This window comes from Zingiber officinale, chromosome 11A (assembly GCF_018446385.1).
Source record: "Zingiber officinale cultivar Zhangliang chromosome 11A, Zo_v1.1, whole genome shotgun sequence".
NCBI lineage: Eukaryota > Viridiplantae > Streptophyta > Magnoliopsida > Zingiberales > Zingiberaceae > Zingiber > Zingiber officinale.
Window position 1 is genome coordinate 1022103 of NC_056006.1, and position 25966 is coordinate 1048068.

General features: G+C 37.1%; 1 protein-coding gene across 2 annotated transcripts; it reads right to left on the minus strand.

The window, feature by feature from the left end:
- Window positions 1-1451: 1451 nt before the first annotated feature.
- LOC122030811 (tRNA 2'-phosphotransferase 1-like) lies at window positions 1452-25106 on the minus strand. 2 transcript variants are annotated; one of them, XR_006125618.1, is made up of 9 exons: window positions 24978-25106; window positions 24815-24901; window positions 23832-23979; window positions 17814-17903; window positions 2515-2569; window positions 2311-2433; window positions 2055-2196; window positions 1801-1857; window positions 1634-1717 (listed from the first exon to the last, which is right to left on the minus strand). XR_006125618.1 is itself a non-coding variant. In XM_042589857.1 (8 exons), exons 1-8 carry the CDS (start codon window positions 25058-25060, stop codon window positions 1587-1589), a joined length of 774 nt encoding a protein of 257 aa, XP_042445791.1. In that variant the 5' UTR covers window positions 25061-25106; the 3' UTR covers window positions 1452-1586. The 2 variants fall into 2 exon arrangements, 1 of the variants encoding a protein (XP_042445791.1); XM_042589857.1 differs by lacking the exon at window positions 2055-2196 and having other exon boundaries at window positions 1452-1717.
- Window positions 25107-25966: the final 860 nt, after the last annotated feature.

Sequence of the window (25966 nt, forward strand, 5' to 3'; positions counted from 1 at the left end):
TGATCAAACAAGTTAACTTAGGTTCTATTTGGTTTAACCCTTGTGTCTAAGTATGTAGGAGCTTAGGAGTATAGGAAATCGAGCGGAAAACGCAGCTAGCGAGAAGGACGACAGGGGAGAGAGCCGACGGGCTCGGTGTGTCCGAGGGACGAGGTGCCGCGGAAGAGTACACCAGTGGACGAGAAGAACGCACGCGACGTTCGAGGGACGAGAAGTCAAGGAGGAAGGCTGCTCGAGGAGAAGCAAGAAATTGAGTTCAGGTGAGCCATATTCCAGATAGCCGAGATCACCGAAGCAAGCAGAACCGGAATGGAAGACCCGGACCGAGGCGAGCAAAACCGGAGTAAAGGGCCTAGACCGAAAAAGTCAACTATCTTGACTTTTGTGGGTCTGGGCGCCCGGAACTCAACTCTTATCAAAATCGAAATGTACGTTGACCACACGTTGTGGATAGAATTCTATCCCACTCCAGACGCTCGGAACAGTGCTATAAATATAGTTCTGATTTTAGTAGTTCAAAGAACAATTTGTAATTCATTTTTTACTTTTTTACTTTCATTTGTGAGCTGTTAACGTTGTAAGAGGCTACTCCACCCGAAGGAGATCGTCATAAAGTGCGCTTCATTTTCCTTGGATTAGCAATCTTCTTATTGCAAACCAAGTCTCCTTTGTAAGAGCAATCTAGGTGCCCTAGATTTTTGATGTTTGGGCAAAGATTTAAGTTAGGTTTATTGTTATATTTGATATGTATTGTGAGTGTGCAGGATATAGGTGCAACAAGGAAAGTCCAAGTGTGATCTTGGCAAAGGAGGAAAGTCCAAGGATGAGTCTTGGCGGTGTAAGTCCAAGCATGTAGTCTTGACAACGTAAGTCCAAGTGTGACTTGGCAATGGATGAAGTCTCGGAGGCACAACATCTTGGCAAAGGAAGACCCAACAACAATGACAAGACCAATAGAAGCTCCAGAAGGCAAGACGTGAAAGATGAGGAGACATCCGAGGGACGCGAGGCTAATGATTACACATGTTTCCAAAAGATGGGGAGGCATTACTAATAAAATGCCACAGGTTTCCAAAAAGATTTTAGACGATGGCCAGTTTTTGTATCTCCAGCCCTTTAAATAACAGACGATCAAAATTTTGTTGTAATGATTACACATGTATCATTTTTGGTGAACAATAAAGGCACTTCACTGTCCTAAATTGAGGCAGCAAGTATCAGCTAGATGGCTTCCTATTTCTTTATTCTTTTCTGTGATTCCAAATTACATAATCGTTAAGTTCTCATCTTTTCATAAGCACTTCGTTCAGAATTATTTTATTGTGAAAGAAATTCTCATATGCCTTTTCCAGTCCTAATAGTCTTTGCTTATTAGATACAACTAATTAGTCATCATCTACAGGATGGGTCAGCTGTCAAGCAACTATTCTCAGGGTAGATACAACTTAAAATCGTTCAACGAACACAAAGCTGAAACAGAAAGATATAGCTAACAATTCATTAAATTCTCTCTCAGTTGATATGCATACCATTTATGTTCCATTTAATCACAAGAAAAAGATAAGACAGATAATGTTTACCTAAAGTTATGGTTGAAATGGAATTATTTCTCTCACAGGCCACGTTTCTATCTTTTCAAAGTATTTGGCAGGTACAACACCATCAAAGCCTTCGGTCAAAATCACTTTGTTATCAGAAATGTAGAGTTTCATTCCCTCTGTGAATCAATCATAACAAATGTTGTCAAAACATTGATGGAAGGCAAGGACCCAGAATAAACCTCAGGTGACATGAAGGAACCTTGTAATGCCTTTTTAACATCCAAATGGATCAAGACATTGACATCCCGTCGCATTCCTGAGATGACAAAGGCAATAATAGTAATAGTAGATTTGTTGATACAATGCAAGCTGTCAAAAAAAAAAACAACAAACAAAAACCTAACTATAATATCACACGTCGCACCAATTACTCTGGAAATGTCAGGAAAGACCCCGATAACCTAAACAAACTTGCTGGATTCAAAGATTTGGAATGTAAACATAGAATCTCACCAACATAAAAAATAAAGGGCATATCACAACAAGCTCAAAAGCTGTCTGAAATCTTCAATGTTTTGGTGTCCCATGTCTCATGATTAGAAGGTTGTCAAGAAATGGTTCTCATGGTACTTCTGAATTGTACAGGACCCCAACACTTCCAATGAAATGAATGACGAGTCCAAAAAGTAGAATACCCCATGCCCAAATATTTCAGTAAGAAACAAAATTACCACAAACTAGAGCAAAAAAAAAATTCATTTGAGCATACCACTAATGACTTCTCCATCTGAAGGCAAACCACTTGAAAAGTGTACATGTAGCCGTGTCATTCGCTTAAGACCAGATTGTAAAATCGACTCCAGGTTTCTTCTGTAAGTTCCATGAACACAAACTGTAAAGTAAATTAATTAGCAGTTGGGTTAATAATATCTTTATAATAAAAACTAATGGTCATTATGTTTATTGTCTTTACCTGGAATTTGATCGGCTGATAGGATTAGCTTCAGTAGGCTTTCTGAGCTGATAGTCTACAAAAAGAATTAAACAAAAAACAAACAAGTAAAAGGCAAGAAACCAAAGCATGTGATAGACAGTGTCAACTGATACATCCAGACTCGGGAAAAACTTAAAACTAGCTTTTGTTAAGTAGAAAAGCATGGATGCACTTCTTCAGCTTGCCCACCCAAAACCAAAACTAGTAGAGCTCTCATACGAGATCCTTCAAGTTCATATTTGTCCATATTATGTTTCTTAGAGTCACTAGTAGGCTTTCTAGCAAAAAATGTAATTGCAAAAGAGTTCAATTGTCTGTGATGATGGAGTGATATTTTCTTGTCTTTTAGAATTGATGGAAGTAGAGAAGAAGATAAAGGAGTAAGTATTTAATCAGTGAGTTTGTTGTGGTTCTTAAACATCAGTCCTGAGCCCTCAGGCCTATCATAATCCTTTCATGCATTGCACTGAGGACTAGTCACACAGAAATATGATTTATTATGGATATAAACAAGGATCGCAAACTTCAAATAGTTGGGATACACACATTATTGTTGTTGGTGTACAAGAGTTTTTCTGCTTTACAAAAATAATAATAATAAATATAAAAAGAAGCTAGAACGTACCAAACTAACTCTAGCTCCAAGCTGTCACTCTTGAAGCCCTTGCCTCAGGACAAATGTGTTCATGTACATGTTGACAAGCTTTCATGGAAAATAACAAAACTTAGGGGGCGTTTGGTTAAATGATGGGAATGGCTATGGGTATAGGTTTGATAGTAGGGTGGAATGGGAATAGGAATGTAAATGAAACCCATCAAGTTATATGGGTTTGGTTGATTCCCATAAATCTAGTAATCATTCCCAAAATGTCATTCCCAACCCACAATCCAAACACTATCTTTTACTATCATTCCATTCTCTCATTCCCAAACCCATCAACCAAACACCCCCTTACTTTTTTGTCATTTCAACAATGTGGGTTGCATCATTCATGAAAAGTATTCTATTCTCATGGGCTTACACTTGAACTTTCTTGAATAACATGAAAATGCTTACCAATAGAGGATCTTCAAAAAAAAAAAAAAACCTTAATATATTTTTGGGAGATGAACCTTAATTTGACTTATTGTATCCTTATTTTACTTGATTTTATCCAATGGAAATCCAGCCAAGTATTTAAATATGCATATGACATTGTATATGGCATACCTCATTTGCAAGCTCCCTTAAAGTACTAAAATAACTAAATAATTAAGAAAATGATCCTGATGTAGAGCAAATACTAGTTCTTTTTTTGGATAATTTGATGTAACTATCTATACATGAGAGACATGAATAATTAACTAATGGACATCACAGGGTGGTACTAGCCATGCCACAGCATATGCCTCAAACAAATGATAATCTCACATTATTAAGGTATAAATATCAGATCCCTAATGAATATGCACTAAGAATCAAGCCAAGGGGATGATTTTTAACCACATAGGTCCTGCATAGAAGAAAATTAACATTTAATTACCATTTTTCACGAATGTGAGTTAGACCTCAAATAAAGTTACATCTAATAAAATCATACTCCAAAATTTAAGAAAAATCAATAAAACACCTTACCTAATTTGATTTCCACATAAGCTTGAGAAATCTTTCCTTTTAAAATAGTCAATAAAGTACTAAGGCATGTCGTGTAAAGTCAAACTATTAACTTAAAAAATCTTCATCATCTATTTGAAATCAACTAGAATCATATTCATCTATTACTGAGCTCTTTGTAAAGCTATATTATCATTTCCATCGATTAATACTATTTATAATCTATCTTTATCCCTCGCATCTCTCTTTACCCCTAATACCTTCCAGTCTAATAGAGTTAACTTTTCTATCAAATTAACTGGTCATCTTTAAAAACTTCAATACCATCTCAGCCTATTTTCTCTCATATTCTTATCTATCAAAATTTCATCTAATTATTTTGATAATTTCCATTTTATCCTTTCTAATAGCTTTCTGTGTTTGTCTTAGCATTCTCATTTCTACTATATTAAGCTATGTTACGTATTACTTAGCAATAGGTGACTCTAATCTATAAAGTATAGGGAAGTATACCACAATTGTAAAATATTCAAATTAATGATCACACATGAACTCTAGATGCTTTCATCCATTTCAATGACACATTCTTTTTATCCTATTAATGATATCTTCATCAACATTGCTTCTTATTGAATAATCGGTCTAAGATATTTGAATCTCTTACCAAGATTTCATGCTTACCATCATAATTATTCGATTGATTCTTTTCTTATTACTAAAACTTAATTTTACATATTCATTTTTTCACTCTACTTACAACCTTTAATTTAAACTTTTTCTTCATGATTCAAACTTTGAATCTAATTCAATTATACTCATCAATTCATATACAATAAAAGGTTTATTTGTTATTCTATCTAGTACAAGCATAAAGAAGTAGGAACTTAGACGTGACCCTTGATGTGGAAATCATATCATAATCTTAATAGTTGAAATACAACAACAACCAAGCTTTTTCCCACTAGGTGGGGTCGGTTGTATGAATCATTTTACGTCATTGAGCTCTATCTCCTATTATATCATCATCTATATTTAAATAAATTTTATCTTGTTTTATTGTTGCTAACCAAGTCTTTTTTGGTCTTCCTCTTCCTCGTTTAATATGCATGTTTATCATAGTTTCACATCGCCTAACTGGAGCATTTATTGGTCGTCTAAGTACATGTCCATACCATCTTAAATGTGTCTCTCGGAGTTTTTCCTCAATAGATGCAACTCCGACTTTCTCTCTAATGCTCTCATTTCTTATTTTGTCCATCCTCATATGTCCACACATCCACCTTAACATCCTCATCTCTGCAACTGTCATCTTCTGCTCATGTGCTCACATAACTCATTGAAACTCTGCCAAGTGATCCAAAGATATCTACATTTAAGTTTAAAAATGATACTTGGTTAATCAATCAACGATCACCCTCGATTCATTCACCCTCCAAAGATCATCCTACTCTCTCAATCCCTCTATTATTTTGTAAAAATGATCCTAAATATTTAAATCTCTCGGTTCCGGACAACTCGTCCTCTCCTATCTTAACAATTGTTTCATTACTTCTAATATTGCTAAACTTAAACTCCATATATTTTATCTTTAATCTACTAAGCTTAAAACCTTCCCCTTCTAGTGTTTCCCTCCAAAATTCTAGATTAGCATTTACTCCTTCACGTGTCTCATCTACCAAAATAATATCATCTGCAAACAACTTGTACCACGGTACTGTGTCTTAAATGTGTGCAGTGAGTTCGTCCATAATTAATGTAAAAAGATAGGGACTTAGAGTTGATCCTTGATGTAACTCTATCTTTATTGGAAATGCTTCAGTTACTCCGCCTGAAGTTTTTACTCTGGTCGTTACATTCTCAAACATATCTTTAATTAGTTCAATATATGTTACGCTAACACCTCTCTTTTCTAAAATTCTCTATATAATTTCTCTTGGGACTCTATCATAAGCTTTTTCTAAGTCAATGAATACCATGTGTAGATCTTATTTTTGCTCCCGATATTTTTTAATTAATTATCTTAGAAGATGTATAGCTTCTATTGTCAACCTTCCAGGCATGAACCCAAATTGATTTTCTGTCACTGTGGTCTCCTTCCTTAATCTTTTTTTTTTTTTACTATTTCCTAAAGTTAGTTTAATACCCCTATAGTTTGCACAATTTTGTACGTCTCCCTATTCTTATATAAGGGAACTAGAGTAGTTATCCTCTATTGATCAGGCATTTTTTTCGTTTTCAATATCATGTTAAATAATTTTGTAAGTCATTCAATACCTTGTTTCCCTAAGCACTTCCATACCTCTAGCGGAATATCATCTGGTCCAACAGCTTTTCCATTGTGCATCTTATTTAAAGTTTGTTTTATTTCTGAAGTTTGAATTCTATGATAAAAATTAAAATTTCTATGCTCATTTGGCCTACTTAAATTACCTAAGTTAAGTTGGTCACCTAAACCTTCATTAAAAAGTTGATGAAAATACCTCTTCCACCGCTCTTTTATTTCTCCATCGTTTACTAATACTCTATTACATTCATCTTTAATACATTTTATTTGGCTAAGATATATTGTTTTCCTTTCTCTCACTTTAGCTATTCTATAAATGTGTCTTTCCCCTTCTTTTGTATCCAATTTTTGATATAACCGTTCAAAAGTTTCATTTTTTGCTTCACTCATTACTTTCTTAGCTTCTTTCTTGGCTATTGTATATTTTTTTAAGTTTTCCTCATTCTTACAAATATATAATTCCTTATAAGCTATTCGTTTTTCCTTCACTTTCTCTTGTACTTTCTCATTTCACCACCAAGATTCTTTACTTAGTGGTGCATGTCCCTTTGACTCACCAAGTACACTCTTAGCTACTATTTTCAACTTTGATATCATCTTATCTCATGTTGTATTAGAGTCATCATATATTTCACCTAATGCTTGTACTTCTACCTTCTCCTTAAATATATGTTACTTCTCATCCTTTAACTTCCACAACTTAATTCTAGGAATTGTATATATTTTGTTTTTATTGATACTATGTTTGAGGCGTATATCCAACACTACTACCCTATGTTAGGTAGTTAAGCTTTATCCAGAGATGACTTAGCAATCTTTACAAATCTTTCTATCCTTCTTCCTAACCATAAGAAAGTCAATTTGCGATTTATTATTCCCACTTTTGAATGTGACTAAGTGTTCTTCCCTTTAATTAAAAAACGTATTAGCTAATATAAGGTCATATGCTATCGCAAAATCTAATATAGTTTTCCCTTCCTCATTCCTCGTTCCAAACTCATAACTCCCATGTACTCTCTCATATTCCTCATTTTTCATTCCGACATGCTCATTTAGATCACCTCCTATTAAAATCATTTCATTTGGTGGACTATTTTGTAATATTTCATCTAAGTCCTCCCAAAACCTTGATTTGGTAGCTTCATCTAATCCTACTTGTGGTGCATATACGCTAATTATGTTCATAGTTTCTTTCGCCACTATTATCTTAAGGGCTATAATTCTATCCCCTTTTCTAACTACTCCTACAAATTCATCCTTTAACAAACTATCTACAATAATACTCACTCCATTTCTTGCTTTACTCTTTCCAATATACCATAACTTAAAACCCGAGTTCTCTATCATCTTTGCCTTCTCACCTGTCCATTTTGTCTCTTGTACACACAAAATACTAATTTTTCTCCTAATCATCATATCTACTACCTCCATTAATTTACCAGTGAGAGTTCCTATGTTCCATGTTTCAAATCTTAGATTATTAGTTTTTCTATCATATTTGTTCTTATCTAACCTATGGTGTGAGAACTCTTGCCTATTTAACACTACACCCAAGTTCTCATGGAGATGTAGCGGTCTTTGCTGAGACGTTACAGTCGGACCCTATAACGCGAACTCTTACATATTTATCATTACACCCGAGTTCTGGAGATGTAGCGGTCCTTACCGAGACGTTACAGTCGGGCCCTGCAACGCATTCCTTCCGAGGAATAACCTAGCATTAGCACAATAGGTTAATGGATTCATTCATTGAATATTTGTCATAGTTTGACGCTGGCTGGTAACCTAACGCAACCCTCCTCTTTTATCCGGGTTTGGGACCGGCCATGATGTGTTATAATTAATATTTTTTTAATTTATAATAAAAGAATTTATAATTTGTTGGTGCAAGTAAGCAACAAGTAATTGAACCTCGGTTTTGATGTATGGCAAGAAATTTAAAGTTAGTTATTGTGTGATCTAACAAGTATGCCAAGAGTACAAGAAAACTTGGCATACATGTACATTGTAGGAGCAATACAAGAGGAGTGGACATTTGACAAAAAAAGGGCAGCCCGGTGCACGAAGCTCCCGTTATACGGGGTCTCAGGGAAGGATCCATTGTACGCAGTCTTATCCTGCTTTTTGCAAGAGGCTATTTCCAGGATTCGAACCCATGACCTTTTGGTCACAAAGCAACAACTTTACCGTTGCACCAAGGCTCCCCTTCAGGAGTGGACATTTGACAAGTCAAAAAAAAAAGATCAAATGGGTAAGGCGGACATTTAGCAACAGGAAGAAGTCTCAGTAGATCGAGAATATACTAGGGGGAGGTTTCGGTAGTTCAAGAACAGTAGGTAAAAAGTCCCAATAGGTCGAGGACAATTGACTGCCAAAATAGGACCTTTAGGCAAAGAAGAGTGTAAGGGAGAGAATCGGATACCAAAATAGGACCTTTAGGCAAAGAAGAGTGTAAGGGAGAGGGAGTGACTTTTATTTTGAAACGAGGCTTGTAACGACCCGACCCCTCAACCCCTTGGACGGCCCAACTAGCGGCCCACTTGGCGGTCCCTTGGGCGGCCGAACTAGCGACCCCTTATGTCGTCAACCGACGACCCTCGGCCGTGTCGTTACTCACTAGGACTTTCCACCCCTGGCCAGTGAATTTTTGCCTTCCTCAGGATTCGAACTCTAAACTTTCAGGGTAAGTACTAGAGTTTATGAATCTTGGTAGCCAAGTGAGTAACGGCACGGCCGAGGGTCGTCAGTCGACGACATAAGAGGTCGACAACATAAGGGGTGGGAAGTCCTAGTGAGTAACGGCACGGCCGAGGGTCGTCGGTCGACGACATAAGGGGTCGCCAGTTGGGTCGCCCAAGGGACCGCCAAGTGGGCCGTCAGTTGGGCCGCCCAAGGGGCCAAGGGGCTGGGTCGTTACAATAAAAAGGCTAGTACTTAACCTGGAGGTCTAGAGTTCGAATCCTGGGGAAGGCAAAAATCCACTGGTCAGGGGTGGGAAGACCTAGTGAGTAACGGCATGGCCAAGGGTCATCGGTCGACGACATAAGGGGTCGCCAATTGAGCCGCCCAAGGGACCGCCAAGGGGCCGCCAAATGGACCGCCCAAGGGGCCAAGGGGTCAGGTCGTTACAAGGCTAGCCTCTTACAACCTAGGCACTTGACCAAGAAACCAACAAGAGTTCGAAGCTAAAGTCAAATAGGCAATTGATTGAATTCAACTGAGCAATAAATAGTTAACTAAATTTGGCTTCTTGAGCCATAATAATAGTTTGATCGAAATGACTTCTATTTTTCTCTCATTTTTATCTAATTATTATATCTCGAATATTCTATATTCAAAAAAATAAAAACTTAGTCGACCAGATTTCAGGACTTAGTTAACCACATTAGCAGCGGTCAATAGACCAAAATTCAAAACTCAATTTTATCTTGAGCTAGTCAACCAAATTCACAAGGTGATCGACCAAACTGATACATAAAACAAGATATTCTGATTTATTCAAAGTTGGCCAACCATATGGTTGTTAGGATCGACGGTCGCGGCTAGAGAGGGGGGGTGTGAATAGTCGACCCCAAATTCGCGTTTCTTTCTACAAATCAAGTTAGCGCAGCGGAAAAGTAACAACAGAAACGTAAATGGAGAAATCAAACCTCAAGCACAGCGATGTAACGAGGTTCGGAGATGAAACTCCTACTCCTCGGCGTGTCCGTAAGGTGGATGAATCCTCTCAATCCGTCGGTGGATGAGACCCCGGAAAACCGGCTAATAGAAACTCCTTCTGGGTGGAGAAACCTCGCCACAAACCTCTTGCAACAGTAAGATAGGAGTACAAAGATACAGCACAATACAAAGGCAGTAAGAATGTAAAAACACAGCTTGTCTTCTCGTCGACTGGATGAAGCAGCAACTTCACGAAACTACTGTGGGAACTTCCACCTTGGAAGTGTCCAGTAAGTGTCAAGAAAATGAGCTATCTTCATTGCCCTGTCCCCTCTTGACATCCGAAGAGGTATCTCCTCGATGTCGTCCTCACTGCCACCTAAGTGCACCGTATCAGATGTCATTCATCACCGTGAAGCGAAGGTTTTTTCCTTGCTATGAGGCCCCTCCCTCTCTGCCACCTATGGGCACCGTCGTCGGATGTCGATCCTTGTCTAGTGAGCTTTCTCCTGAATGTTCAGGGTTTTGTTGTGCATCTTCTTCTCCCAATCTTCTTCGCCAGATGATTCGATCGGTCACCGACCGATCGTGTGTAAACACACCGCTTGATCGGTCGATCAACGGTATCAGAATCGGTCACCGGACCGATCAGTTAGAGCTCCACCCTAAACCCTACCTAGTCGGAGAACGAGCCATCGAGCCCTCTCGGGCTTCGTCCGGCCTAAAGAACGAGCCAGAGCCCTCTCGACCTAGTCAGGAGGCGAGCCACCGAGCCCTCTCGACTCCGTCCGGTCAGAGAACGAGCTACCGAGCCCTCTCGACCTAGTCCGAGAACCAGCCACCGAGCCCTCTCCGACTTCATCCGGTCCGGAGAACGAGCTACCGAGCCTCTCTCCGAGGACGAGCTACCGAGCCCTTTCCGACTTCGTATGCAAGCTTCCATACTTGGACTTTTCCCGTAAGCTCCTGCTTGGACTTTTCACTGGATGTCGGTCGATCTTGACTATCTGGATTTCCCTCGCTTCACTCACGGGACTTTCCAACCGCCTGGCTTCACTTACCAGGACTTTCCCTTCGGCTTCACTCACGGGACTTTCACCGGCTTCATCACCGGATTTCCCAGATCAGTCGACTCACCTCGGGTCAACCAGTCGACCTTGACGGATGCACCGATCTCCCAAGTTTGTCAAACATCGAATACAACTTTTCTATTCGTCGAACATCGAATGGAACTTTTCATTCTCGTCAAACATCAAAATATAACTCGAGTCGGTCAACCGGTCAACCTTGACTGGGTTGCCAACAATCTCCACGATGTTTGACAAAACCATAATCAAGTTAGGTTAACCCGATAACCTAACTTAGGTTTTCCAATGTTCTTCCTCGAACATTCTCCCCACACTCTAATGTTCTTCCTTGAACATTCTTTGGACATTCTCCCATTCTCCCCTTTTGACACACATGAATCAAGGTCAAGAGTCTCTTCCTAATGAAAGTCCCATACCTTCATTGAAACCCTTAATTTCCCCTTATACTAAGGTCAACAATTAACTTAGTGATAATCCCGTATCACTCAAGTCTTTAGGAGTAAAACTCCCCTAAAGGTCAACTCCCTTGACCGTTGCACCACAGATGTCGTGGAGAGTTTGAACCTTTAAATATAAACCACCACTTCCATAGCTGAAATTTCAGTCAACAATCGAAAAATCAGCATTTGGCGCGCTCGATCGGTCGAGACCGATCGCCTTGGATCGGATCACCGGACCGATCCACACTCTCTTGGATCGGTCCTAGTGACCGATCCACACTTTCCTGAACCGATCAAAATCCTCTCTGATCGGTCCACAAGACTGATATCAGAATTTCTAATTTTCCTCCCGAAATTCAGAAACTCCTAGAAAATTCCAGAAAATTCAAAAAATTGTAAAACTTTGAGGATACATTCCTCATAACATATATTATCAAGAAAAAATAGTTTTCTATGAAAATAACTTCCATTTTCAAATCTTGATACAAAGTTCAAAAGATTTTGAAATAACTCAAAGTTAATCAATCTTTGTATCAACTTACTCAATGATGAATACTATCACTAGAAAAGCTTCATCAAGGTTTTTCAAATCAACTTTGAAATGATTTTAAACCATTTAATTTAGGACCACAATCTTAGGGCTAAATGTATATGACTTATACACAAGCTTTCCCTATGATCCTCAATTTCGAATTATGCTCATCTAGGTACAAGGACTATGCACCTTGATCCTAACTCATGATCCTAATATCTCACACACATCTAAGGTGTATCAAACACATCCAAGTCAATTTTGATGTGAGATATGGGTTTAGGTCATCTTAGGCTAAGTTCTCATGCATTTTCTAAACAACAATTTGATCTCCATATCAAATTGTGTTTTTGTCCTTAAATCAAATTAATTGATTATAAATGCAAAAGATGATGACATGACATATAATGATATCATAAGTACAAACATGTGCCAAAGTCATGATGTCATGGCATAAAGTATGAAACTTAAATAGAGCATGACATTTAACTAACCTAAGCATTATCATGACATTTCAAATGATAATAAATTAAATATGATGTCATGACATGGCATATGGCAAACAATATATGGCAAATAATATGTAAAGGTATAGAAGATACCTAATTCTAGCCTTAATTGCCATTTTTGATAGTTTTGATCATTTTGCCATAGGTTCTATATTCCTAAGTGTAATAGACCTAGCATCTTATACCAAAGATTTTTAGATCACTATGTGCCAATTAGATTGACTCTAGACAACTCCTCAAATATGATTGACACATCCTAATCACCTTAGGAATAACTTTTCATTTCATTTTCAAGGCTTGATTACACCTTGAAAATTCCTAAAGTGCCACCTTTTGCCATGATTAGGTTAACTACCTATTCAAGTAAGGTTGGCACACCCTAAACCATCTAGCGTGATGAAATCACGCTCCTAGGAACCCAAAACCTATTTGAGCTCATTGGGTTCACTAAATATTCACTAGGGATGACTTCCCTAGCAACCCTCCTAATGACCCTCCTAGGCTTTAAAGCCTTAGTCATTTGGGACTCATCAAGATCAACTCTAGGCGTGACTCCCCTTGTGACCTTGGTGATGGTCTTTCTAGCCCTAGGTCTTGTTCCATAATCAAATGGAACATTATGATAAGTGGGCTTTGATTTTTGACCCTTAGACCCTTGAGTTGACTTCTCTAAATTCTTAAGGGCCTTTTCTAAATTGTCAAGTCTTGACCTCAAGACTTGATTTTCCTTTTCTAATACCTCAAGTTTTAATTTGTCATTTTTCTTTAAGGTATACCTAGGCATATGTCTAGTTGTTTTGGGATTCCTACCTAGGTTTTCCTTAACCTTAGATGAGTCAATTCTAGGGTTGGTTTTTCTAGTATTGTCCTTATCTAGACTAACATGTTTGGCACCTAAGCACGTGTATCGGTTACTATAGTTATCATGCTTATCATCATTGGCAATTGCAATAAAGCTACTAGCATGTTTCTTATTAGAATTGCAATAATGTGCCTTAAAGGGTACCTTAGGGTTTGCCTTAGCTCCCCCTATAGACGTGCTCGGTCTCTTGCCCTTGTGAGATTGCCTCCCCCTCGGACATTGGCTCCTATAGTGTCCCCTTCGCTTGCATTGGAAGCACACCACGTGCTCCTTACCCTTGCGTATCGGGACTCCGGCTTTCTTGACCTTTGGCGCCGGTGGAGTCTTCCTAATCCTCCTTGGACACTTACTCTTGTAATGTCCATATTCCCTACACTCAAAGCACATTATATGTAATTTACAAGAAATTAAATTGCTTGAGTTACCTAGTGTTGAGGGTGGATATGAGCTTTCTCCTTCATCCCTTCCGGAGATAGAAGCTTCTTCTTCTTGCTCCAATCTTGAAGAAGAACTCTCCTCCTCTTCTTCCTTAGATGTTGAGTAGCCCTCAACTTCTAATTCCTTACATCCATGAAGTGAGCTACTTGACTCACTTGATTCCTCTTCATGACTTGAATTGGAGCTTCCCTCATGGAACTTGGCCAAGTTGTTCCACAATTCCTTGGCATTGTTGTAACCACCTATCTTACACAAGATATCGTTAGGTAATGAGAATTCAAAAATTTTCATTACCTCGTCGTTGATTACGGATTGGTGGATTTGTTCCTTCGTCCACCTCTTCTTCTCAAGAATTTCTCCTTCTTCATCCCTTGGAGGAACAAAACCTACTTGTACACTTCCAATTAACTAAGTTAGTGATAAGAAAGTACTTCATTCTTACCTTCCAAAAGGCGAAGTCGTCGCGATCGTAGAAGGGTGGAATCGTTACGTCTTCTCCAAGTCCATCCATTCTCTAGCTCGTGCTCCCCCGGGTGTTAATCCGACGAAGAGCGACCTGGCTCGAGTTGTATCTTGATGTTTGACGAGAATAGAAAAGTTCTATTCTGATGTTTGACGAGAGTAGAAAAGTTGTATTCTGATGTTTGACATAATACAAACTTGGGAGATTGTGGGTGCAATCTTTGGTCAAGGTTGACCTAGTTGACCCGAGGTGAGTCGACCTGATTCGGGAAATCCTGGTGAGTGAAGTCAGGTGAAAGTCCTGGTGAGTGAAGCCAGGCAAGGGAAAGTCCTGGTAAGTGAAGCCAGGCAGTTGGAAAGTCCTGGTGAGTGAAGCCAGGCAAGGGAAATCCAGATAGGTCAAGATTGACCAGACATCTGGTGAAAAATCCAAGCAGGGAGCTTGGCAGGGGAAAAGTCCAAGTATGGAAGCTTGGCATATGAAGTCGGAAAGGGCTCGGTAGCTCGTTCTCCGGACTAGGTCAGAGAGGGCTCGGTAGCTCGTTCTCTGGACCGGATGAAGTCGGAGAGGGCTCGGTAGCTCGTTCTCCGGACTAGGTCAGAGAGGGCTCGGTAGCTCGTTCTCTAGACCGGATGGAGTCGGAGAGGGCTCGGTAGCTCGTTCTCCGGACTCGAGTCGGAGAGGGCTCGGTAGCTCGTTCTCCGGACTAGGTAGGGTTTAGGGGTGGGAGGTCTAAGCACGGATCGATCAGTGGCCGATCGGTGTCTGTTGGTTGGTGATCGGTGCGGTGACCGATCGGTAACAACAGATGTGTTTACGTGAATTACGATCGGTGCGGTGGCCGATCGATGTCATCTGACGAAGAAGATTGGGAGAAGAAGAGGGGCGGTCGTGGACCGATCCACAGTCTGATCGGTCTACAGACCGATCGGAAGTTGCGCAACTCTGTGAAGCGTGCTGATCGGTCCGGGGACCGATGAGAAAGCCTGATCGGTCCCCAAGACCGATCGAGAAAATCTGGACCGATCGGTGGAGCTCGATCGGTCACAGCTCCGTTAGTCACGCGGCTAGATTTCGTGTCTTCGCCCTCTTCACGAGTTCGCGAGTTCGGGATATAAAGGGTCGAGTGCCTCTACGATGCGGGGTCGCCTCTCTTTTCTTGCTGATCTTACTGCAATCGAGCTTTGCTGAGCTCTCATTTTCCTGAAGCTTCGTGGAAGCTTCCTTGGTAGTTCTATTTGTTGTAGGTGTTTAGTGAAATTCTTTGCTTCGTCCATCGACGAGAAGGCAAGTGTGTTTTACATTCTTCTGCCTTTGTATTGTCTTTGTATCTTTGTACTCTATCTTCTTTGTTGCAAGAGGTTTGTGAGGTTTCTCCACCCGGAAGGAGTTTTCATTAGCCGGTTTTCCGGGGTCTCATCAACGGATTGAGAGGATTCGTCCACCTTACGGACACGCCAGGAGTAGGAGTTTCATCTCCGAACCTCGTTACGCGTGTTGAGGTTTGATTTCTCCGTTTACGTTTCTGTTATTTTTGCGCTAACTTGATTTGTAGAAAGAAACACGAATTTGGGGTCGCTATTCACCCTAGCCGCGACCGTCGATCCTAACAATTGGTATCGAAGTGAGATCTTGACCGGTTTAATGCCGGAAGAAGCACGAGCTAGAGTTAAGGGGAGATCCAAACCATGAGAATAATGGTTTGAATCGAGGATGTTGAGACTACAATCAAATTCCCTAAAGTAAAATTATGAAGTGAGGAAGTCTCTATTGATATGAGAAGTGGATCCTAACACTAGATAGGTCAGGTCTCTAGTATGAGAGAGAGCCAAGGGGCAGGAAGTTCTAGTAGGTCGGGTGGACCGAGGGGCCTAGTAGGTCGAGTAGACCGAGGGGCAGGAAGACCTGGTGGGTCGAGGATCGGACGTGGAAAGCCCATGGTCCTTTGTTTGAGGGGGGGATTGTTGGGGTTGCAAGGTTGCAAACATAGTCCCATATTAAAAATACATGGAAAAGATCATGGGTTTATAAGAAAAAGATATCTCCATTGGCATGAGGCCTTTTGGGTAGAGCCCAAGAGCAAAACCATGAGGGCTTAGGCCCAAAATGGACAATATCATGTCATTGTGGAGATATCTAAATTCTTTTCGATCCTACAATGGTGACAAATAGTCTACCACATGACAAAATCATTAGAAGATCAATCAACAGATAAAGTCATATTTGGTCAACAACATGTGCAAACTTAGTTGACCAGTCGCTTGGTTGGCAATTGCCTAGAGACAAGGTCAGTGATATAGATCAAAATTCGAAACTTATTTAAGTTAGTCAACCATTTGCTCAATCAATAGCCAGCAAAGCAAGAAGAGAAAATCTGAACAACAAAATTGATCCAGTTTAGTTAACTAGCATGTGCATTAGTCGGCCATTTGCTCAATCAATAGCAAACAAAGCAAGAAGATAAAATTTGAACAACAAAATTGATCTAGTTTGGTTAACTAGCATGTGCAAAGTGGTCGACCAGATGACACAGTTGCAACCAACCCAGATGAAGCGGCATACGTGTAAACCAATTTAGCCAACCAATATGCAAAAAGTGGTTGACCAGATAAGCTAGACAACTAGAATAACAAACTTAGTTAATTAGAGTATGTTGCGGATAATGACATTCTCTTGAATTGGTTGGCTAGAATGGACAAATTGATTGACCAAATCATACTAAATTGCGACTATAAATAGAGGCTTCTGTTGCTCATCCAAGACGTTAACAAATAATCAGAAATCATTATGAAATATCATACAAAATCCCTCTACTCGCTTGTTGTCATATTATTACCTCTCTCTTACCTTGTTTTATGTGTTTTATTTTAAATATATTCATGAAAGGTATTCAGAGAGGAGAAAGTATGGTGGTGATTTAAAAAAGAGTGATTCACCTAAATCATTGTATCCTTTCTATCTTTCTATTGCACTTAGTCCATTAACACAAAATTTTGAAAAAACACATTTAGTTTCAAAATTAAACTTAAGCTTGAAAAATCAACTTTATATTCCGTTGCATACCTGATTTCAAGACAATCTTTAAAACAATATTAAATATTTTTAAACATAATTAACAAATATATTTATTTAATTTAAGCTATATATTTACTGAGTAGTTACAATAAAGGAGGAAGTGGATGCAATTGTTATTATGACATGGTTCTCCTTTCAAAATTCTTCTCATGCCTCATATTGGAGGTTTAGATATATAAGTTTTCCACATCCTTCCCTCAAAAATTAACATAAAATATATATTATTCACCTCGGAGATAAAGTTAATTATTTATTGTATAAAGCTTCTAAATTTCAAGCAGACTTATAGATCACATGTACAATCAAGAGAATGACAAAAAAAAGATAAATTACCCTTATAGAGTGTCCTTGGTTCGCACGAATTAAGAGCTCCCCATCTTTCTCCAAAAGGCTGAACCGTTGTTTATTATCCCTCTTGACAGCCTGTTCGTAAATAAGCCAAATATAGCATGTATCAAGATTGAACCAGTAAACTCAAAACAAAATCCATTATTACCTAAGGTTGAGCATGAAATAAAAGATTCATTAAACAACAGATGAATACCCCAATTATTTTAATGATCAAAGAAAAGGATACCATTTCAATCAAAGAAAACCATTTTAATGATGGAAGCAAAGTGATATAACTTAAGCTAAAGTATCTGATACTAGTTCCATAGTGGTAATTTGCTGAACTAGTGAACAATACTTCAAAAGTAAGGGGTTAAAAAATAGCGATTGTGTTATTTATTCCATGCAAAATATCAAATTTTAATGAAAATTCATACACAATGTCATGTTCTTTTCTTCAAAATTTATTTATCTTCTATTCAAATTGTAGATTGTTTAAGCATGAAAGAGCTTCATTACTACTCATCCAGCAAGCAGATATTCTATGATCAATAGAATGGAAAGACATGACCAACAAAAGCAAGCATTAGAATGCAGGAATATAGAGATCCTTTTTTGTCCTATAATAAATATCAACATTTTGTAGATACATCCAACAAAAAAGCATATACAATCTATCAGAAAAAGAAACTAGGAAGCTAGGGAAATAAGTACAGAATCTAAACAAATATAGAAAAATACATACCAGCTCTGTTCTACTACTGAAACAAACTCCAACAGGATGTCATTTCTTCAAAAATCATATTTCACAAATTCAAATTTTGTACTGACATCACCCTAGCATCATCCCATCAGCAAGAATAGTAGACCTACTTAGTAGGAACTGATTTGGTGTTGGTCAGGACTAGGAGGCCAAGGTGAAGGATGCTACTATCTCTAATGTGCAGAAGGTTGATTTACTGAAGAAGTATGAGCTCATTTGGGTGAGGCTTACTCTCATCATCCCATGTAAAGGACAACAAGACCCCATTACTAGAGATGACTATACGTACCCCATATTTGGGTATCCATGGGACCCCAACCTTTCTAAGATAGCACACATCCCCATTCTATCATCCAAAGACTGATTTAAATGCATTTGAGTGGCACATTTTTAAATGAGTACAAGTAATACCAAGGTTTAAAATTTTGACCCATGCCGAGGTTTCAGTCTCAGACCGGAACGATACGGTTTCGGTATTGTATTGTGTCGTGCCAATACAGTTTCGGTATTTTTTTTATTTATATATAGTAATTATAAGATAAATATGCTTATGGTATGTATAAAAATAAGTTGTATATTGATTTTGTATAAATTCTTAATTATTGAACAACTTAATATTGTTAGAAAAAATAATTAAATATAATTTTCTTTAAATAAAATTGATCTACCAATAACTTAATTAAAATTGATCTATCTATAATAATAAGTATATAATTAATACAAAGATATATAATAATTATATAAATTAACTATTTATTCATTTAATTAATTATTAATTAAATAATATATATTTTAAATAGTAAAAAAATATCAAGTAAAAAAATTATAAAATAATAAAAAAATATATCAAAATATAAATCTAAGTTATTAGAATTTTTTTAAAAAAAAATTAGAATTTTTTTTAGAATTTTTAAAGAATTTTTTAAATGAAATTTAAAATAATACAAAATAATAAAAAAACATTAGAATATAAATAGAATTATTATATTTTTTTAAAATTTTTAAATGAAATTTAAAATTTTTAAAAATAAATTTTAAGAATATTAATTAATAAAATTTATTAAATTTATTTTAATTTTAAATATATTTTTTATATATTTTATTAGGATAATTTAATTAGAGTTTATAAAAGGAGTAATAATATACAGAGGGGAAAAATCTCAAGGAAAAGCTCAGGGATAGACACATAAATTAATAGCCCACCATTTTTACTTTTGTGGATCTCATTACTTTATGTGTCTATCCCTGAGCTTTTCCTTAAGATTTTTCTTTCTGCATATTATTTTTCTTATAAAAGCTTGTTTGAAATATCACACTTACCTTGGGAATTGATTAAATTAATTAAACAAATAAAAAATGAAAAGAAAAAAATGACGCGAGGTGAGGCAAGGCACGGCAGATCGCGAGGGAGGATGACGACGAGGACGTGTGAACGCGTCCAACGGCACCGGAGGCGTCACCGAACACTTCTGCCGACGCCGAAGGCATCGTCGGATGCTTTCGCCGGTGCCGGAGGCGTCCCGCGACTCCTTCAGCACTGCAAGTGGTGTCCCGCGCCGAAGGCGTCGTGGACGCTTCCAATGCCTCCGGAAGTGTCCCGACTCTTCCGGCGCCACCGGAGGCATCTCGCAACTCCTCGGCGCCATCTGCAACGGCGTCAAGACGGGGACGCCTCCGGTGTTAGTTTCGGCCATCTGACGAAATGATAAAAATCATCCGTGCCGGGCAGCACAGAACAACATTTCATTCCCTGGGTAGTACCCAAAAAAATATGGGTACCCACCCCATTACCATCCCTACCAACACTCAGTTTTCTATGATAATGACTGGAGTCTCCTAGAGCAACATCTGATCTCATTCCCCTCATTTCAAAATCCAAGCAAGCCCACCAGCACATTCATGCTACATCACCACCAAAGGTTTACCTAAGATTTGTTGCCATTATTTACGTAGGAGGCTTAATCAACACAAAACAGACTAGTTCATTCGACTGAGGCTCCAAGGCCTGGCCTGCCTCACTAGGTGCAATGAAAGTCTTTGTGTCAGTCTTATGGTAATGACCAAAATCAGGATCAGCCTCAAGCAAATCCAGATTCATAACGGCAAGAAGCAGTGAAATTAGAGGATCGGGTTCCAAAACCTAGAGTCACGCATTGAAAAATTTTTAGGAGCCAACAATTCACTATCTATTAATATAGTACAATTGAACTTCAGACAAGAACACATTCCCCGTACTAATCATAATAGAGTATTATAAAAGCAAAGACCTTAGGGTTTTTTTTAATCAAACTGCTTCCCTTTCAAAGAATTTGCATCCAGTACTAATTGCAGTACTTTTGTTTGGTACTGTTTAGCTAAAATCACAATTAGAATATGAACTAGGGCTTAAATATCAATCAAACTTTAGAAAAACAAAGGACGGTCCAGTGCACGAAACTCCCACCAATGCGGAGTCACAGGAAAGGGTATTGTTCACAACCTTATCCAGTATTAGAAGAGGCTATTTTTATGACTCGAACCCTTGTCCACAAGATCATACGGCAATAACTTTACTATTGTGCTAAGGCTCCTCTTCTTCATACCTACTAAATGGTAACAACAATTATTTACTTCTTAACTATATACTAGTAGAATCGATAGTAAAAAAGAGGTAAGCTATGACTAATTTAGAAAGGATTGTGGATGACAAAATCAGGCAATCAACATTAACTTCAAAATGGGTTATTAGGAAAGTCTGAACAGAATAATTGAGAGATGAAAAAATTACTACAAATATGTTGAGAGAACTTGTCAAACAATATATAAAAAGAAGAAAAAAAAAAAGTAAAGATGCTTATAAAAACTAATATATAAAAAATAAAGTACGATTTAGGTTAGAGATGTATGCCTAGCTTTCTGCTGCAATTCAGGCATTATTTTTGTGCCTCGTTTACTTTATTACAGTAAGACTTTAAATGGTAAGCTTTACAACACATGGAAATACTCCTGGCAGAGAAGTGACAAAGACTTACACATGGCAACTAACCAACTCCCCATTTAACTACCATGCTCATGGAACAAAAATTGATCCTTGCAGCAAAATCATTACTGTTTGCACTCAACTAGGCATTGACAATGATAGTTTAGGTCAGCCAGACTTTTGAATATGAAAAGCCTGATCCATAACTTGTTTGAGCTAGCAAGGGTTAGATGCCTCAAGGCATTTTTGTATGTCTTCTACAGAATGACTAGATCATACTATTTTGGTGGGATTATTTAATAATCTATGAAGATGATAATGAGGCCAAAAGATCATCAATGAAAGACACCAATCAAACTTTTGAAGATTACCAAATTTTAGGAGTTAATTATACAAATGCGTCTACTTTTTTTTTTTTGTTGTTTTCATCCAATATTTTCATTAATTTTTCCCACACAAACTTGATTAATTGTCTCTGATGGATCTACATCTGCAATGAAAATTGTAGATTAATCAAATATGAAAATAACTCTTAGATCAGGAATCATATTAGAAGGCTTTCTGCTACTGCAGATATCTTTAACGTTAAGAACTAGAATGATTGATTACATGATTAGATTTTTGTTATTTTTCCCATTCCTAGTTTTTATAAGTCTGCCCTTACAGGTCCTTATTTAGAACAATTAAAAGAAAAGAGTAACTTGATCGCCATAAAGAAAATCTATAAAATTCCCAGATATTTGCAGTAATTAATAAATAGTATATATTAGACAAATATATGGGGAGTTGTTTCATTAGTTATAACATTCCCCTTAAGCTAAGCATAAATCGCAATCATGCTTGGTTTGCCACACAAAATGGAAGATCCAATCTCACAAAACAACTTGGTGGAGATATGAATAATTTATTCTTCAGAAGGAAATAGGTGTTTAATAGAATTAGTGAAAAAAAAAAAAAACCTTTGTCCAAAATAGCAGACTTTCCACTGGTTTATTTTATAGGAAAGATTTATTTAAAAATACCAAAATTGTTAATTAATAATCTGCATCTCAAAAATAACAATGCATTAGCAACCGTGTTAGAGAATAAGAGAAAAGCGAAGGAGATAGGTAAAACAGGTTCCAAATGTTGGATTAATAGGAAAAAAATAAACATTAAAATAGAGCATGTATTTTGTAAATAAATAAATAATATTTATATTCATGAAGTTAAAGTTGATAGAATTTGAGATAGAATCAGAGAGTTAGAAAATACAGAGAGAGGAGAGAAAGGAAAAAAGAAGGAATTAAAACAACAATAGATTTCTAATTTACATAAAAATACCTCCATATGGGAACAACTGTGGTTAATTATAGTTCCATTTATTTGACTCAAAATTCCAAAAAAAAATTGATGTAGACTTTAAGGTTTCAATTATTTGGATGGAAAATATGAGGGAGAGAAGGAAAAGTAACAAAAAAATACACAGAAAACATAGAACTCCATGTGCAATTTTGTGATCCTTTTCCTTCTTTCCCTCATAACTTCCATCCAAGTAATGAGGTCTAAGGATGATAATTCATCCTAAATTTCCAATGTCAAACCAAGTTTTAATACAACTCTTCCCATAATTACAATAAATCAAATTAAGTTGCATGGCTACAATTAGATGAAAACCTATTGTGATTAAGTTCCCAGACAATCAGGTTCCTGAAATTTGCATCATGTTCTACAAATCATAGTTCAACTAATTTCAATGAAAAGTGCAGTACGCTAGTCCTTGAGACTCAAACCTAGACTAAATTCTTTCAAGACCTTTAGTTAGGCCAACATTTGACTGACAATGGGGGCATTCAAGGAAGACATGAGAGTGACTTGCACAAAGATTGACATGAAAACTTTCATGTCATCATTAAAAGTAGAAGATACTAGAGATGTATTATATTGTAACTATGAGCACGATAAGGCAACAGATTGTCAATTTGATTTGTTTAATATACTGAAATGCAATTTAAGTTTCATACACTAGATGCATTCCTTTTCTTTCAGAGTTCAAAAATTCAAAAAAAGTGGTTCTACATAAATAAAAATTTGTGGTCGCAGGATACAAAATGGAGATGATCAAGTCAATGCAATCAAAATATCAGATCTGCACTTTGTATAAGACACAAGAATGGGAATCAATAAAATCTAGAGAGGATTTTTGCAAGTATACAATGAACACAAACTCAGTGCAAAATTCTGATATCAGAAGTTCAATGCCATGCAACTTAGTAACCATGACTAGGATAACTATCTGAAAAAAGTTTAAGAAACTCACCTCCCTAATTTCATCGAGTGAGTGTGACCTCAATGGAACATTCGCAAATGTTGATAAATTCAACTTTAATAGGTCAGCAACTCTAACATACCCATCACTTCGTATATCCAGATTTAGCTCAGAAGCCATATGGCGTAAAATTCGTGTCCTGAAATTATTTGAGAAAAACTGGGTTAGTGTTAATAGTTCTAGTTGCCAGCCTTAAAGAATCAGCTCAACAAAAATATGATCAATAAGCCTTATATACATCAACAATTGCAAAAATCATTTAGGGCATATTTGGTTGAAGGTTATCGTTGATAACCTTAATGATCTACCTAAGGTTCTATTATTTAATCCTGCGTGGTTCAAGTAATGAGTGATTCCGTAATTGACCATATCTGCCACATCAGCAAATGGGGATATAACCCGGAATTACCTTGGAAATGTGAGGTTTTACATGATTCCGGGGTTAACAAAAAAAATTTCCCAAAATTTTTTTTCTAAATTTTTCTCCCATGAGTATTTCAAAGATTGAACCAAACAACATTGAGTTATGTTTTATTCCCTATAACCAAGATTATGCATGATAACTTAAATCAAACGCACCCTTAGGACATTACCTAAGGGGTCAAGATTACTCATCTAATCAACTCAAGTTTTAAGCAATACAAACAAGTGAAGAAAATCAATTTTGAAATGTCAGCAAAGTAAATATGTACCCAAAATTGAGATACAGAAACACAGCCATTAACCAAAACAGCAGGAAAAAACAATCAAATCTCCGACAACACCACCGACATGAAAATCAAGTTATTTGGGAAACTTGCTGACACTAAAACCTGGTAACGCCACGAATACAGTGCTGTGTAGCACCGAGTCATCCCATTTGCCAAAGAAACATTGTTCAGCAGAAAGTTCATACAGTTTGGTACATTATCTAATTCAGAAACATTGATGGGAAAGGAGAACAAAAAGAGTAAAGGAAAGGAGGAGCAGATTACAAGAGACGACCAAGAGCATCAATGCGATCACTGGAAGCATCAGCTTCGTTCCCCCTCCCTCCAGCGCCTCTTCCCCTTCCTCTCCCGCTGCAATCAAGAAATCAATTAGGCCAAGAAACACATCTTCAGAAATTTCCCTGATGTAATTCAGAGGGACAGATACCTTTTCCTTGAGGGATGCAAGAAAGAAGCCGTGGCGGAGAAGGGTTTGAAAGAAGAGGGAGCACCTAGGTTGCGATCAGCCATGCGGCAGCAGGAGACGGCGATCCGGCAGCAGGAAGGACGCCTAGGCAAACATAAATTAAAAATAATAATAATAATATATTTTTAAAAAAATTCTGAAGTTTTTTTTATTTGAATAAAAAAATTGATTTATTTTTTTAAAAAAATAAAATATTTTTATATAAAATTTTAATTTTCTCACAAATAGTTAGATTTTTTTAACACGGTTAAATTATTTAATCTTTTTGGGACATTGAACGTAAATAAAATTTTATTAATTTTAAATTTATTTATGAGTATGGATAAAAAATCAAAAATCTCTGATGCGTGTTATTATCGAGGAAGAAAAAAAAAGTGAGAAAGAAATATTATAAGCAAAGGAGAAAAAGGGTGTTCTCTGAGAGTATCACCGGCGAAATAAAAGAAAAACAACACCAAAGAATATAAACATACAAAATTAATGAGGAGAAAAGAAATAGGTACAAAGATGGTGAAAGAACAATTAGAGTTTTTTTAAACATATTAAGAAAGAAAGAGTTTATTAGTTTTTTAAGATATATAATTAAATAGAAAAAAATCTTGACTAAATGCAATTATGAGGAAATAAGATTAAATAAAATAAAATCTTGGCTAATTGTAATTATGAGGAAATAAGGATATATGTAATGTATAAATAGGAATAATGAATTAATTAATAAGATGTCATTAATGCGTTAGCATGATATTTATTAATGTGTATGCTATCATTGATTAATATTAATGACTAAATTTAATTTTTTTTAATGTCTTTACTTAATTATTTAATCAATGGGTCCTAATAATATTAGGGCCCTAGGCATTGGCCATAATGGTCTATGTCTTGAGTTGGGCCTAGAATTAATAGTTCTTCGGAACGGACGTGGAACGGTCGGAATCGGTGTTCCATGTAAT

Coding starts and splice junctions, on each gene's coding strand:
- LOC122030811 (XM_042589857.1), bottom strand. CDS start 25,060: ATGGCTGATCGCAACCTAGGTGCTCCCTCTTCTTTCAAACCCTTCTCC. Junction 2,434..2,514: donor ATCAGCCGATCAAATTCCAG/GTAAAGACAATA, acceptor TTTACTTTACAG/TTTGTGTTCATGGAACTTAC. Junction 1,858..2,310: donor AGATGGAGAAGTCATTAGTG/GTATGCTCAAAT, acceptor TTGTCATCTCAG/GAATGCGACGGGATGTCAAT.